At 47.4% G+C, this 15,286-nt stretch overlaps 9 protein-coding genes across 9 annotated transcripts; 3 read left to right on the plus strand and 6 right to left on the minus strand.

Moving 5' to 3' along the window:
• Positions 1-189: 189 nt before the first annotated feature.
• METBIDRAFT_78666 (origin recognition complex subunit 5) lies at positions 190-1,629 on the plus strand (the record flags this gene model as incomplete). Its single annotated transcript, XM_018858912.1, has 1 exon — positions 190-1,629. The coding sequence occupies one exon, from the start codon at positions 190-192 to the stop codon at positions 1,627-1,629; it is 1,440 nt and encodes a 479-aa protein (XP_018710734.1).
• A 726-nt stretch (positions 1,630-2,355) lies between these two features.
• On the minus strand, positions 2,356-3,282 carry METBIDRAFT_23699 (U5 snRNP complex subunit; the record flags this gene model as incomplete). The annotated part of the gene is made up of 1 exon (XM_018855266.1): positions 2,356-3,282. A coding segment is annotated over one exon (927 nt), but the record flags the coding sequence as incomplete, so codon positions are not given.
• Positions 3,283-3,617: 335 nt separating this feature from the next.
• On the plus strand, positions 3,618-4,049 carry METBIDRAFT_78668 (ribosome biosynthesis protein; the record flags this gene model as incomplete). The annotated part of the gene is made up of 1 exon (XM_018858913.1): positions 3,618-4,049. The coding sequence occupies one exon, from the start codon at positions 3,618-3,620 to the stop codon at positions 4,047-4,049; it is 432 nt and encodes a 143-aa protein (XP_018710736.1).
• Positions 4,050-5,063: 1,014 nt separating this feature from the next.
• METBIDRAFT_12264 (WD40 repeat domain-containing protein) lies at positions 5,064-6,721 on the minus strand (the record flags this gene model as incomplete). The annotated part of the gene is made up of 2 exons (XM_018854199.1): positions 5,064-6,275; positions 6,326-6,721. 2 exons carry the CDS (start codon positions 6,719-6,721, stop codon positions 5,064-5,066), a joined length of 1,608 nt encoding a protein of 535 aa, XP_018710737.1.
• Positions 6,722-7,293: 572 nt separating this feature from the next.
• On the minus strand, positions 7,294-8,304 carry METBIDRAFT_43992 (uncharacterized protein; the record flags this gene model as incomplete). The annotated part of the gene is made up of 1 exon (XM_018857731.1): positions 7,294-8,304. One exon carries the CDS (start codon positions 8,302-8,304, stop codon positions 7,294-7,296), a length of 1,011 nt encoding a protein of 336 aa, XP_018710738.1.
• A 196-nt stretch (positions 8,305-8,500) lies between these two features.
• Positions 8,501-9,283, plus strand: METBIDRAFT_43927 (uncharacterized protein; the record flags this gene model as incomplete). Its single annotated transcript, XM_018857718.1, has 1 exon — positions 8,501-9,283. One exon carries the CDS (start codon positions 8,501-8,503, stop codon positions 9,281-9,283), a length of 783 nt encoding a protein of 260 aa, XP_018710739.1.
• Positions 9,284-9,888: 605 nt separating this feature from the next.
• ISN1 (IMP 5'-nucleotidase) lies at positions 9,889-11,328 on the minus strand (the record flags this gene model as incomplete). The annotated part of the gene is made up of 2 exons (XM_018858914.1): positions 9,889-10,212; positions 10,249-11,328. 2 exons carry the CDS (start codon positions 11,326-11,328, stop codon positions 9,889-9,891), a joined length of 1,404 nt encoding a protein of 467 aa, XP_018710740.1.
• A 280-nt stretch (positions 11,329-11,608) lies between these two features.
• Positions 11,609-12,803, minus strand: RPS42 (40S ribosomal protein eS4; the record flags this gene model as incomplete). The annotated part of the gene is made up of 2 exons (XM_018858915.1): positions 11,609-12,383; positions 12,790-12,803. 2 exons carry the CDS (start codon positions 12,801-12,803, stop codon positions 11,609-11,611), a joined length of 789 nt encoding a protein of 262 aa, XP_018710741.1.
• Positions 12,804-13,299: 496 nt separating this feature from the next.
• On the minus strand, positions 13,300-14,100 carry METBIDRAFT_43637 (uncharacterized protein; the record flags this gene model as incomplete). Its single annotated transcript, XM_018857682.1, has 1 exon — positions 13,300-14,100. The coding sequence occupies one exon, from the start codon at positions 14,098-14,100 to the stop codon at positions 13,300-13,302; it is 801 nt and encodes a 266-aa protein (XP_018710742.1).
• Positions 14,101-15,286: the final 1,186 nt, after the last annotated feature.

The following is a 15,286-nucleotide window of genomic DNA, read 5'->3' on the forward strand; positions in this document are numbered from 1 at the left end:
GCAATAACTGGCTAGAACAAACCCATCGGCAAATATTCAGCAACAGAGCCTAACATTTTTTTTCTAGTTTGGTATTCAGGTCTTTGTTGGCTATGCAAGCACCATGTCAACACGCATCCTGTGCAGTGCATGCGCGTTGCACCCATCAGACCAAGCTCGATGCACTGAAGGGTGCACTCCATCCATCTAATGGAGCAGCCAGCAAAATACGTGAAATTCCGTGAAAATGAACAGGACCTTCTCGCAGCGTTTATCACACGTAATGCGGAGGCCCTGGCGGCCAATGTGATTGTGCTGGGCTACAAATCCGTGGGCAAAACGCACGTGGTGCTCCGGCATCTCGAGAATCTCGGCATCCGCCGAACCGTGCTTAATTGTGACGAATTCATCACCCAGAAAATCCTTCTACAAAACTGCTTGCACAAAATCAAGGCAGATAGCAGTGTGGACTTGTCCAAGTATACCCAGAGGTACATGTATAAAGGCTTGGAAGTGGCCCGTCTCTCGGCTTTATGTGAGACGTTCGCTCATTTTCTCATGGCACTCGACCAGTTCGTCCAGGAGACGGGCTACTCAGAGCCGCATGTTTTGGTTTTGGATAGGTTTGACCAGTGCCTCGAGGCTACAGACGACCTCTTCCGATCATTTGTCCTAATGCGGGAAAACTCGGCCATCAGGAATATCAGCGTGGTATACGTAATCTCCAACCAGGCACCACACCAAGTATCCACTCTAGATGTGCCTTGTATTCCTTTCATGCCTTATTCACTAGAACAGGTGACAGAAATTGTGGCGCAGAACCCGTTCACGGAAGTACGAGAGGGGAAAGTCAACTATACATTCTGGGCCCAGTTCGCCAAGTTGGTGGTGGATTTGCACTTTGATTACACGGGCTCGGACCTCTCGCTCGTGTGGGACATTTGTCTGAACCTCTGGCCTCTTTTTGTGGCATATGCGCAAGAAGAACAGGATTTCTTGGCCATATATAGAAAGCTCAAGCCCGAGCTCGTCAAGGATGAGGTGATTTCCAACAGCGCAGTTACCATGTACGAGACAGGGTTCTTGGAAGATGACACCAGTGCGCCATACGCAGACTTGCCGCACCACTCAAAGTTCATTTTAATCGCCGCTTATTTGGCCTCATACAACGACCAGAAAATGGACGTGCAGTTGTTTTCCAAGGTGAAGTCCCCAAAGAAGCGTTCGCCGCGGAAACTGCCGGAAAAGTCTCACGACTCGCCGCTCAAAAATGCTGCCATCGACTCGCGGCTTCTATCGGCTTCTTATTTTGACCTTGAGCGCATGAAGGCCATCTTATCTGTCATCTACCGAAACGAGTCGCATACTCTTTCAAAAGACAATCAGGAATATTTCAATTTATACCACGATCTCACTGAGAGGGACCTTGCCAAGAAGGAAACTGAGTTCAACACGTTCACGCTTAATAAGAACGTGGATCTCAACGTGCAGATCGCGACTTTGGCTGGTTTAGGTTTGATCTCAAGCACGTATTCGAAGGATCCATTGAGCAACAAGATTCGCTGGAGGTGCAATGTGGGCTGGGATGTGATTGACAGCATTGCACAGGACATGAAGTTCCCGTTGCTTAACTACACTGTGGAAAAATAAGTCCGAGAAGGCTTGGTGCCACTTTCCGATGCATCTTGCTAAATGACCACTTTCACTGTTTTGGTGTAAGGTGTGTCTGGGCAATTTTCAGACTGTTGACCTCTTTGCAAAGTAGAAACCGAGGCTCAGGCAGGGTTAGGACCAGACATACTTTAAATATGGCTCCGAAGATAATTACATGCCGAAAATGATCACTTATAATTCTACCCAGACTAGTACATCATCACGGAAACATATTTCTCAAGGCTTCGACATCACAGGAGGACTTGCAATCTGAATCAAGCATTTATGTATGACCAAAAATGTTCTTTAACTATAATGGGCTCTAGACACTTGAATGTTTTTTTTTGTTCTTTGAGGAATATGAGACTCTTTTAAATGTGATGTTATTGAGCATATAAAAGATTCTTGATATTCTTGACTACTTGATGGTATCTGAGTCTGATCTTCTTCCAGTACATAATGTACTCTGAGCCAATGATACTCTCTGTTTTCTGCTTTCCTAATGGTCTGATCAATCGGCCTAAATAAACATCAATTAGTCCATATCTTCATACGTTTTGAATTTCTTAAGTTAGCAGAGTGCTTTTCTAACTGAAGACCAAAACGAATTGGACTACCATGAGTCTACACACCTCTTAATTTGTATTTGCTTCCACTGCTTTGACTTGTTAAATTCCCATCTCATCCAAGCCCACGTCATGAACATGACCCATCTTCGGCATCGGAAAAGAGCACTTCTGCAACGGGACAAAAGACGGGATCGCCGATTCGGCGCACTTCGACTCTATTCTCGAAATACGTCTTTTTCCAATGATCCATTTCATAGCTGGAATATGGGCCATGTACCTCGGTGTCATCCACCCATCGAAACTCCCAGATAGCTTTGCCATATTGATTTTCGCCGGTGGCATGTTGGTTTTCAATTGTGCCATGCTGGCCATCATCCTTCTCCATTTGCTCGACGTCCCTCTTGACTCCTCTGGGCTGGAAGTTCACGCCTGTTTCCTGAAAATATGCTCTCATAAGCTCTTCTCTACTCATGTCGTAAGCACCCGTCATGCCTTTGTCGTTCACGAGCTGCTCGCAGCAGTCTGTAAGTTTAAACACTGCATTTTTGCGCTCTGTCTCGTTTAGGTCTGCTGTCTTTTGCTTGAGTTTTTTCTTCTCTGGTCGTAGCCTGGAAAGCGCCTCCATTGGTGTTTCTGCGGGCTCCAACACCAGGATAAGATCCGGCAATATTTCCGGAACGCTTTTACTGGAGACGGAGTATTTTTGACTACCTGCTCTAGAACTTTTCTGCTGTGCTTTCCTAGCTTTCTCAATGTCGGCTACACTGACGCCTGCCATCCAAGGTTCGTCGTCTTCGCTATCTGATTTGTCATGCTGGATGTAGTTCATGTCCTTATCGAAATTCCCAGATTCAGCCTCCTCGCGCAAATTGAACGCCTCAAGCTGTACTTCCAGATGAAGCAAGTGTGGTTTGATTTCATCCTTGTCCATGCCCGCATTGAATTCGTAGTCCTCCAAACCCTGGTCTTTTTCGAATTGAGCAATGTCAATTACAGCTCTCCCTTTTGGTTCTGTCCTCTGGGGCTCAGATTCCTCCTTGTCAGATGCAAACATATCATCTTCTTTATCGTTCCCATTTTCGTCGCCGTTGTTTTCAATCAGCTTACTGTCCTTCAGTTCACCAGCTAAACTACTAGAGTCATCCGAGTCGGAATCAACAAGTCCGTCAGAGTCCGACAAATATCCCGCAGCTAGCCGAACTTTGCTCTTGGATTTTCGCAGAATTCCTGGATCTACATTTCCACCCGGCATACTACTCTCGACGAGATCTTTAGGGTTATTATGTGCTGATATGAGATTCTAATTTTTCTGGGGATGTGCACGGCCATTGGGCTCGCGCGCTCCGTCCGAGATGTACTATCCAGGGATTTTGCAATCATCATTTGTCATCGGTCTGCCCAAACCCACCATTCAAAATGACCGACTTCAGTCTAGACGATGTTCTCAATCTCGAGGATGGTTATTATGAAAAGGGCTTCCACGAAGGCCATGAGCACTCTGCAAAAGAGCAATTTATGGAGGGCAAGGTATATGGTCTTCAGACCGGATTCCAGAGGTTTCTTATTGTGGGATATTTGCACGGCTTGTTGGAAGAATGGAGTCAAGAAAAGAGCCCTGCATTGGCAGTCCATTTAAAACAGCTAAGTACGTATTTGGCAGCGATCTCAATGAGTAATGACGACCAGGCAGTGGTTCAGTATGAGAAATCCGTCACAAGTGCCAGAAATAAGGCTCGGGTCATTGCGGCCATCACAAAAACGGGGGAGAAACTATCTGCTTTAGACGCTCTTATTAAAAGTGTCGGTGGCAACCTACTGGTGTCTGAGGATTTGAACGAAATGTGGTAAGACCCAAGAAAAAACATCTAATGTCAACATCTATCTGATCGAATGCACGAAACACATCACATCTCGAGTTGGTCTCCACATATTCCAGATTCAAGCTGAAATTTCGGTCTGACTGCTGAGGTATTGGTCATTTGGTTACTGACTGTTCTCATTGGTACTGTTTTGTCGGGTTTCAATCCACATGGGCGAGCCTTGTTCGTCTTCTTACATTGCATCTGGACTCCGAGAATCTCAAAGCATTTTGAATATTACACGTATGATTCTGCCATCAATAATGGATAAATATCCTGTGAAAATGTTTTGTGATATGCGGAGGACAACGAAGTACCTGAGGTCACGTCAAATAGTGATGCAGTTGCTGGCTTGAAATAATCGCAAACGTGTGTTTCTTTTACATGGTCAATGTGTATTCAAGACCAAAGGAATATTTTTATGCATTGCTGAAGCTGTGTATCATGTATGCATAGAAGAACCATCGGAGTGAGACGATATTATAACGCTAATATCAAACCAAGAACAAACCAGAATGACAAAAGGATGTCCATATCTGACTATATATGGCATAGCAAGCTTTCACAGAACCAGGGCTAGATCACAACGCAAAAAAATATATCGCCTGCGAGGCTAGTCTGTTAGTCATTAAACAAATTGCTTGTAGATGGGTACGTCACACTCGAGCAGTACTCCTGTTCAATACACGAAGCCACTTGACAAATGTACTCGAGTTTGATAGCATATATAGAATATGCATATACTTAAATAATACTTCAACGGGCTCTAGTGTGTGAGCCTTTGCTTGAATGTGAAGTCAGATGAGTATTCCTGAGAGGAATTGAATGAAACGTCTCGCACTAACCAGTTCTCTAAATGGGACTTATAGGCCGCAATCTTACTTCTAGATTAAAAGACTTTCAACAGCAAATGCTCGGATTTTGTCTCTGGAAATATCTCACATTATGTTCCAAGGAACCAAGGTCTGCCATTTCGAATAAATCTGATACTCATAAAGGCAACCTAAAATTCGAAATCTAGGGGAAGCAGCTTTCCCGGTGCATCCAATCGGTAACTGAGAACACCTCCAAGAGGACAGTCGTTGATACCAATAATGAGCTCTTCATCATGACCTGAGTCGGTCAGACGCACGTTGAGACCTATGCATTTGCCAACAAAATCAATCAGTTGAACTCGCGACTGAATCAGCTCGTCCCCAATCTTCAAATCGTCCATTTGTATCACACCCACATGATCCAAGCTCTCGGCCCAAACCACATGATTCCCGAAGTGGCTGAATCTACAGTTCCGAACAGGGCCGCCCAAAATGGACTCATCAATATCAAAAGCGTGAGACCCCAAGGCACTGTTCCAGCAATGTAAGCTTGAATGTGCCATTCTGCGATCCCACAATCGCACCGTGCCATCTTGGTTTCCTGAAACCAAAAGATGCTCATCTCGCGGCGACCAGTCGCAGCTAAAGCCGTAATCTTTGTGGCCCAGAAACGTCACACTTGGCTTGGGATTTTCGCTGAGGCAACGACGATCCCAAATGAAGTTTTCTTTGCTGTCTGCGGCCACAAAAAACTCCTGGTTATTATGGGGATTTGAGACGAGCCTATTCACCGCAAACGGAAGATGAATAGATGAAGTTTTTCTTGATTTTTCGACATCGAAATGACGCAACTTCGCATCATTAGAAGCCACCGTAAGTCGTAGGTTATCGCTGCTGATATCTATATCGTTTGTGATACCTTCTGAAGACCGCGTTAGTAGAACCTCCGTAGAAAGCCTAGTATCGTTCGGGTCCTCGATGTCCACCAAGATAAAGCCACCTTCAAACGTCCCAGCCGCGAGAAATTTGCTGGAGCAAGCCATTGACGAAATTCGGCTAGCTGAGTGGTACTTGAGGTGTCTAGAATCAACCAAACAATCGAGTTTCATAGACTCGGAAACCAGAGAAGTCTCATCCTGCATTAGCCTGATCAACTTGAAGAAACTATGGCAGTCATTTGCTGGGACTGAGTCAGACTCTAAAAATACTGGCTCAAGCATATCGTCATGGAAATACGAAGAGGGATAAAAGATCCCCGAAACCGCATTCTGCCCACAAACCACGAGCGAGCGGAGCTGAAAATGCGTGATGTGGTTCTTGAGACGGCTGTAAAATTTATGGAATTCGAAGAAGTCGGTTTTGGTGTCATAGGCAGTTAGCTTGAGACTCTGCAAAGAAAACTGTTAGTATCATAGCATGAAAGAAAAACACAAAACTGTGGAAAACTTACTTTTATGGCCTCTTCCCTAGACATCGGGACATTTGTAAACCACTGGGAATTAGCAACACGAGCCCGTTCTTGATAAAATTTGCGCCGGAGATTGAGATCCCAGGCGACGCCCTGGACGTTAGAATTCGGGTCGATTTGGGTGAAAGCAAACGGTAGGTTTGATTCACGTTCTTTCAAGCAACTTAGAATGCTTAATATATCTGCTTTTGTTAGCGCCGAATCGTCATCGTAAAGAAGATTGTATAAGAATATGAGCGATTCTGACTGGGTGAGTTCATAAACATTGGATGGGTTTACTGTGCTGGCGGTAGAGCTCTGAATGAACTCGGAGAAATCCGAGCTGATGGGGCCGGTCAGTGATGCAGCACGGTATTCCAGCGAGGTTTCAACGGCCATTTCTTCCATGTGTGAGTTGATGTGAAAGAACTGAGTGAGGGCAAGTAAGGTTCGATATCAATGGGTCATATATGGGGGGATAAAGTAGAGAGTAAATGTATTCTATGAGAAGTATGTTCAAACACTTCGGCAGGAATGTTCGGTAAATCAGGAGAGTGGTATGTGGAATCCTTTTTTGAATGCTGGATATTTTGTTTGTACTGGGGAGATGATCTGCTTTCGTGAAATATGATCTTTGTCTTCTGCACGACAGGACCAGAAGAACACGTTGGTTGGAATTTTCTTTGCGGCTTTTGATTTATGGCTTTAGACCAGATTATGGTTTCTCGTGGGTAAAGAGAAGGGTATGGCAGTGTCGAGACAGACAGACTGTTTCGAGTAAGCTAATTAGTCTTCGCAGCTGTAGGTCTCTCGGCTGCGCTGCGCGTGCTATTCTACATAGAGACCACTCGTCAAGAAGCAAAATTATCAGTTCATAAAATTGTTTATAGTAGACTAATCAAAGACAAGCAATCAATAGTGTCCTCTAGTAAAATACAAAGGAGTGTTCACATGATCAAGGCCGAAACACTTTATACCTTCTCCTTGAGAAAGCCCTTCTCAGTCAACAAACGTATGTTGTAAGACCACGTAGTATCAATGTTTTCTTGCTTTTGTGCCACTTTAGATGGAGCTTCGATAACACCACCTGTCACAAAATAGGAGCCGCTTTCTTGGGCACTCAAATTAGGGTCCAACGCAGCCCGAAGCGTGGCCAAAGCACCCTCCTCGCACGAAACACCAATTACTTTGCCGCAGCCTTGGAAACCAAGCTTGAAAAGCGGACCAAGAGTTGGCATACTAGTCCACCAGTCGTATAGCCTAGTGTCAGTGATCACACCTGGATGCACAGAAAAAGCCAATATTTCTGGGTGGACCTGAGCGAATTTGCGCATGTACTCGATTGCCCCCCGCTTCGCGTTTCCGTACCGAACCCAGCTGTACAAGGCGCTTGGAAATTTGTTGATTGGGTTAGCAGGATCCCAGTATTTGATGGACATGTTGTGGCCCATGGAGCTCAAAGTAATCACGCGGGGTACACTCGCCTGTGTGGTGGTTTTTTCCAATGCTGGAAGGAGCTTTTCGGTGAACAAAATTGGTGCCACTAAGTTCACCTGGTACTGAATTTCGTAGCCGTCTTTAGTCATTTCAAAAGGCACGGCCATCAAGCCGGCGTTATTGATGAGCAAGTCCAAATGGGACTCCTTGGTTAGGAACTCCTCTGCACATATTTCCACAGATTTCAAGTCACAACAGTCCAAATGGAGAGAGTGCAACTCGCCTAAAGGCTTGCGTTTTTGCTCCTCTTCTGTATAAGCACCGAATCTAGATACAGCCTCGGTATGTATTTCGTTCACTGCATGAGCAACTTTCTCGGCATTTCTGCCTGCCATATAGACTATGTAACCGTGGAGGTATAGGTGCAACACCGTATACCAGCCAATGCCCGAATTTCCACCCGTGACAATAGCAGTCTTTCGCTCCTCAGCTGGATTGAAGTACGGCGCCGATTCGGGCTTGTAGAAGTTTGCATTCAGGACCATTTTGCTGACTTTTTTGTTTATCTCTAAGGCTCATTACAATTTGGAAGGAAAGGCAATGCTGGGTCACATGACCCAGAACGAGGCTTGCAGGTGCTGCTGCAGAATGTTCAGATGCACGAGCGCATGCAGCTACTCAATGCTCAAGACATAGCGTGAGACGCCACTAAATCAAATCATCCTAGATCACGTCACTGGTATGGTATTCGACCGCTTAATTATACTTCCATGCCACTCAATATGGAAAGCACAAAGTATACAAGCCGCTACAGGCCAGAGTTCTGATGAATGGCACCTCGCGTCGTTTCAAATCGAGGGCCACGATCACCTTTGTTTCATCGACCATATTCGCAAAAGTTTTGATGAATTGAAAAGAAACCCACACGCGCTCCTTATTATTTCTGGGGGCCAAACAAAGGCAGAAGCTGGGCCAATTTCTGAGGCGCTCTCTTACTATCAGCTCGCACAAAGACTTATCGGAACAGCCGACGAGAATTTGTTGCGAAGAGTATTTCTCGAAGAGTATGCCCGGGATTCTTTGGAAAACGTTATTTTTCTGATCTGCAGATTCTATGAGATCGCTGGATTATACCCGAAGTTCATAACTGTGGTTGGCTTTGAGTTCAAAAAAAGCAGATTTCTCAAGTATCACTTGGCACAGGCATTGGATTTCCCCGAATCCCTGGTGGAGTATATTGGAAACGCGCCACTTCCAGGCCCCGAAATTGATCATGAACAATATTTCTCAAGCTTGGTTGCTGCAGAGAAAAAACACGCCCTCGATCATTTTGCAACCGATCTCTATGGGCTCCGAGCACCGCTACAAGATAAAAGAAAACAGAGAGACCCTTTCAACAGACATCATGGTTATGAGTCTAGCAACCCCAAGATGAAAGAATTTTTGAGCATTATCAAGAATCTCGGCAACAATAACCTCGCGGACGAAGAAATTAAAAATCGATTGCAGGTAAGCTGGACTTGAAGGACCTTCCAGTCCTTGAGAGCGTAGTTGTGGAAGTATTGCGAAGATCTCCTTCTCGCCATCATGATAGACCATGATTGTTTGATAATCTGCTGCTTGGAAACTATGGATAAGAAAGGTTTCTCTTTGTCATATACTACTATAGATCTGGGTATTAGGATCTTGAAAATCTGCTCTTATTAAACTTCTGAAGCTTGTGGTTCTCCACAGGTGATAAATGCTCGGAGGGATCTCCATTTCTTGTATCCACTACAAATTTAGCTCGAGTGACACGTACTACGGGCTGAAGAGGAATTTTCTTCTTTGAAAAGCGTGAAAGAATAATTGAGAAATCTGTCATTAAAAAATATGTCTGAAAAAAATTATCTGTATTTCTGTGATAAAAATGAAGCGGGATAATATCGGTGGCAAATGAGGTTGAGCAGTAGAAAAGACACCAATGTGGTATGCGTTTTGAACTGCTCGTTCATTTTCAAAAGTCCGAAATCCACAATATCAAGGTGTTCTATAGTTCGTATTATATTGTTTGGTGTATATGTCTTGATTTGTTTGTATAGTTCATAAAGCGAGTTGGGCTTTCCAGGTCATCCCTCAAAGAGAGCTTTTCATGCCAATAAATTGATATTGTTGACTTTCCCTGAGTTGTTCTCAAGCAAATTCGTCAATTCTTCTAGAATTTCGGTTGTTTCTCTTGGACTGGCGATCCACACAGTACATGCACTAAGCCTGGCCTTGAAATCGTTGGCGCCAACGGATGCAAACTGATCGCCGATATGGAGACTGGAACTCTTGGCGATTTTGCCATGCGTGCCTCCACACGTTTTGTAGAGGTACAGCTGCAAGGCCTCCACACCGAGAGCCTTGTCGCCAATATCCACCCACACGTCGGAGCCACCATTGAAGGCACAAACTTGCACCTTCTTCTCTGCCTGGCCAGTTATGAGGTTTGTGCTCTCAACACTCACGTTGGCAGTGGACTTGTTGTGGCTCAAGATGTCATTGAGTTCCACCAGGATCGACAACACCATCTCCTCCAAGATCTCACGCTGGATCTTGTAGCCATTCACAGGAATGATGCCCAATGAGCGCTCCTTGCGAATGATTGTGGTTTTGTTTTCGTCCTCGTGTCTCAATTTTCTCCGGAGATGCTTCAAGTGGTCGTGCGAGAGGTCCATGATTTCCAGGATTTGGTCCTGGTTCCAGCTCTGCATGATGGGCAAGTACCACTCACAGCCCTCGATAAACCTCAAGTTCCCGTGGGCCGAGCTGAAGCGAAACAAGTAATTGGACTCGGCGCCCATGACCAAAAAGTTGTTTTTCTGCGTGAGCAGCAATTGGTTCGTATCCCTCAACGCCTGGATGAGTCCCAGCAACCGCTCCTGGTACATGTCAGCACCCAGTTGGCCGGGGTATCCTGCAGCAGTGACCACTGCAACGTATAAATCAAGACTGAGCAATTTCACTAGGAGCGCCACGAGAGGCGAGTCTTTCTCCAAGCACTTGCCGTCTTCGTACAAGGTGACGTCACCGTCAAAAGTCACGAGCCGGAGTTTGGCGTCATTTTCTTGGGCGCCGGCGAGTGCAAGCACCTGCGCCGTGTTGAGAATAGACCGGATGTCATTGAACGAAGGACTCACAAGCGTGCGCCTCGAAATCAGCCGTTTCCGGTCTTCAATCAAAAATGCTTCTTTGAGAGGGAGCTTCGTGAAAAAGCGGCCCACCGATGGCACCAATTGCCGGAGCCTCGTGCGGGCCGGTTGGTCCAGATCCGGCAGCCGTTCATCTAGCGCAATGGTATTATCTATGAGTTTCTCTACGTCATGAAAAACCTCCAAATAGCGTGTCTGCAAGGTCTTTTCGATTTTCTGCTCGCAAGAAACCACCTTCAGCTCGTCCGGCAAGCCGTGGCAAAACATGTATTTTTCGTACTCGTCGATATCGCCATGTAGCACGAACGGCACGGCCAAAAGCCCTTTGATCCACTCGATCAACTCGTCTCTTTTATGTGACTTGAGAGCGTACTCAATTCTGTAGCGCGAAGTCATTGATTCTCTTTTTTGTTGTGGTTAGGTAGTTGCAGGTTAGTAGTGAAAAATAACTATTTTCTGTACTGAAAGATTGAAGGTTGAAACATAGGTACGTCAGCCCAAATCACCGCGATACTGTCCAGTTGCCGAGCGGCGCGTACACATATGCTATCGTACTGCACACATGGGCACTGGTGTCATCATGTCTCCGCCACCGTGTGACCGGCAACTGCGGCGCCTGGACCTTCCGAAATTATATCCTTTATTTGTATCTCCTATCTGTATAGTACAATGCAGCTTACAACCCACCCTGGGCTCTTCTTCTGTCACGCTCCTCGGTAATGGACAACTTGATTCCCTTACCCTTTGGCAACGACACGTATGGCTTGCCAGCCTCGGTACCGATGACAAAGACGTTAGATTGTCTGGTGACGAAGGTGTTCTCCAAAGCGTCCTTGATGTGGACCAAGTCGAAACCACCCTCGTGCTTCTCTCTGTGCACAATGACACCGACTCTACCCATGTTCTTACCGCCGGTGACCATGGCCAACTTCCCGGTGTCGAACTTGATGAAGTCGGTGATCTTACCAGTGGCCAAGTCAATCTTGACAGTGTCGTTGGCCTTGACCTGAGGGTCTGGGTATCTGATGGTTCTACCGTCGTGGGTGACAGCGTAAGGAACGCCTCTCTTACCCAAAGCGATCTTTCTGACCTTACCCAACTTGTAGGAAGCCTCCTCGCCGGTGATTCTGTGGACTGTGAATCTACCCTTGACGTCGTAGACCAATCTGAAGTTCTCGTTGGTGGCCTCCAAGGTGATGACGTCCATGAAACCGGCTGGGAAGGTGGAGTCGGTTCTGACCTTACCGTCGACCTTGACGTGCTCTTGCATCAAGATGGCCTTGACCTCTCTACCGTTCAAGGCGTACTTCAATCTGTTTCTCAAGAACACAATCAAGGGCAAGGATTCTCTCAACTTGTGTGGACCTGCAGATGGTCTTGGGGCGTAGGTGCCGGACAATTTGTCCAACATCCAGTGGGATGGTGCTGCCAATCTCTTAAGGTGCTTCTTTCTGAATATGAGTTAGTATTGTCATGGCTACAGACAGACAGATCAATTAGGAGTGGATGAGAACCTTGGGAGTGCAGGCAAGCGCAAGATGCGTGACAAGCCAGGGGCGTGCCGTACCTGGACCACGTGACCCTCTCGGCGGGACGGGCGAACATTCGACTTCCAGCAATAGACATGTGGTCCTCAGAATATCGACAGCAAAGCAAAGAACCTCCCTAGGTTTTCGACCACTCCTAATTATCAAGACAAGGCTCCCATCCGCGCCAATCCGAAGATATGACTGGAAACCGGTTTACACCCCGAAAGGAGACGGTTATGTTCATGGATTCTGCTCGATACGAACAGGCCATATTGTGTTGTGCCTTGAATTAGTCTGTCTTCATAAATGAAGATCAGATTAGACATACGGGCCTCTTGCCATTTTGATAATTAGTTGTGATGAAGGAAAAAGAAAGAGGGAAGAAAAATTTTCAGGGAGTCTTAAGTAGCGCGCGAAGCGAGGCCGGGGCCCACGTGACCGGCAGTCTACCTGCACGCCAAATGCACGGGTCACGTGCTCACATGCCTGTCGAGAGTTGAATATATTCGGTGTATTTGATATGTTATAGGATGAAAATCAATGTCGCATCACCATGATAAAGCGTGCTTGTGACGTTTGAAAACCAAGAGATGGTTCCCGGCTCCTCACGGGGGTGCATGCATGGAAGCTGCGCTCAGGCAGTGAGATCACACTGCGTTCTTTCGATATTCGCCCTCCTTGCCTTGTAGGATTTCTTTCGATTGCCTCGAAAAGCCAAGGTCCGGGTTCCAAGCATGGCATCGGCCAGCAGTTCCTGACGCAGTGTCTCTGAAGCTGGATGATTAAAGACGAAAGCCAGCAAAAGACCAGCAAAGAGCATCGTAGCTCCTTTGCGCACTTAGAAAATGGTTTCCTTGGGCTCGTCGATCTTGTGCGTGTTGAGTGCAGAGCAGCCGTCGCCCGTGGGCATGTTGCTCTCGACATCCTTGTGGCCGTCGTGCTTGGCGCCGTGCTCGAGCGCCAAGCGCTCGGCACGTGACTTCTTGGCCACCTTCTCCACCTCCGTGCCCGTCATGACCTTGATCCAGTCGATCTTCAAGGAGAACGGTCCGTACTGCTTGTCCAACAAGCCGATGCCTACGGTCTTCACTTCTGCCTTGTTGAGCTCGCTGCCGTCCTGGATCACGCCCCAGTTGGTCATGACAAAATCGTCGAGTGGAATCACCACGGTCTCCCACTCGCCCGGGTGGTGCAAGAACAAGCGGTGCTGGAACAAGTCCGTCACCAAAGGCGTGTTTGCCTGGATGTTGACTAGGTACTTCCGGCGGTCGCCCTTCACGCGCAAAACCATCAGCGCGTAGTGCGACCAGTCCCAGTGGGAGTCGCCGGAAATCCACGAGTCACGCTGGTCCTTGGTGCGGAACATGGCATAGCCGGACCGCGTGATCTCAGGGTTGTCCTTGGGGAGATCGAGGTTCAAGTAGCCGTGGAAATGGCCGGCGCCCGTCTGCGGGTCGATGTCCATGTGGACCTCGGAATACCCGCCCATCTCCTTGTCGCTGCGGGTCATGATTTTCTCGAGCGATGTCTCGGGGTGTTTGCGGAAGTTGAGGACCGTTTGCAAGGCCTTGGTCTGGTCCGTGGACTTGGTGAACATGCGGCCCAAAGCCGAGTTCAAGCCGAGCGATCTCATGGACATGGGGGACGTGTTAATGTGCAGAAATTAGCGAGACGCGTGGAATTCTGGCAGGCTTTTTTTTGGCGGCGATGGCAAAAAAAAGTGGTTGCTAAGAAGTAGTTCGGGGTGATCGGGGCTGTTGGATGCGCTTGCTTGTATTCGGAGTCACGTGCGCAACGAGCCGGGGGGGCACTGAGCGAGATGGAGGCGTGGACCAAATGGACTCAATTACAGATGTTGCAGCGGCAGAAGAAACTGGCAGGAACACGAAAAATAAAAAAGGACGTTAGAGCGCCGTCTGCTTGGCTTGTCGTGGATGGATGAGATTTGATAACAGAATCAAAAAAACCGGTCCATCTGGCTGAGGGATCTGCCTGGCTCTTATATACGGGCGTGTCGCACCAGCATTGTGGGGGCATCATTGAGGGGCAGTCTGTAGAGGCCAGAGTGGATCTCGGGCCCGGCCGCCGAATAAGGAAGGCGCACTAGGAGGGAGAACGTGACTGCGACTATCGCGATCACAAGAAGCAGTCACCAGGAGCCCCGGGGCCCTCCAGATAAGAAGCCCAGCCGTCGCAACATGCTCACCGGGGCGTTGGGGTGCAGGAGCGTTTCCGATTTCCCCACAAACTTTAAGCTTTTTTAACTGAGCAGACTACATGCTGCTATACGATACTTCCTGATAGGGAGAGGGGGGACCACGCTGGAATCTTCCAGACATGCGCCAGCAACCGTTCGTAGTAGGACTGTAGCTAGCTGGGCACCGAGTGACCTCGCAAAGCTGCCCATGTTTAGACGTGCGGCACCTGCAGCGGCCAGAACTCTCTCTTTTTACTGGATCTGGCATGGGGCCTATTCACGCACCTTCCGAAATCTCGTGAGAGCCTGGAGACAATAGGTGGGCCGGAGCTCATGCGCACTGGGGACAAGGAGTTATTGTCTGCGGATTGCACGTTGTCTTCGCAGGCCCGCTTCAAAAAAATTGCCCGACTGTATTGAAGAAAAAGCGCAGGTTGAGATGAGCTGTGGAAATTGCCCGATTTTGCTTTTTTTCGTCTGTCCTTGAAACTGCCTCTTGTTCCCGGTTCTAAGTTTCTTGGTCCTTACTGGTCAGACGGGTACACGAGTGGGTGGTTTGAAAAGGGTGGCTTCCTGCTCACTGAGTTTTGCAAATTCCTTTTGACAGACACTGAACAAACCCCTGTGA

The sequence above is a fragment of the Metschnikowia bicuspidata genome (assembly GCF_001664035.1).
Source record: "Metschnikowia bicuspidata var. bicuspidata NRRL YB-4993 chromosome Unknown METBIscaffold_4, whole genome shotgun sequence".
NCBI classification, from domain to species: domain Eukaryota; kingdom Fungi; phylum Ascomycota; class Pichiomycetes; order Serinales; family Metschnikowiaceae; genus Metschnikowia; species Metschnikowia bicuspidata.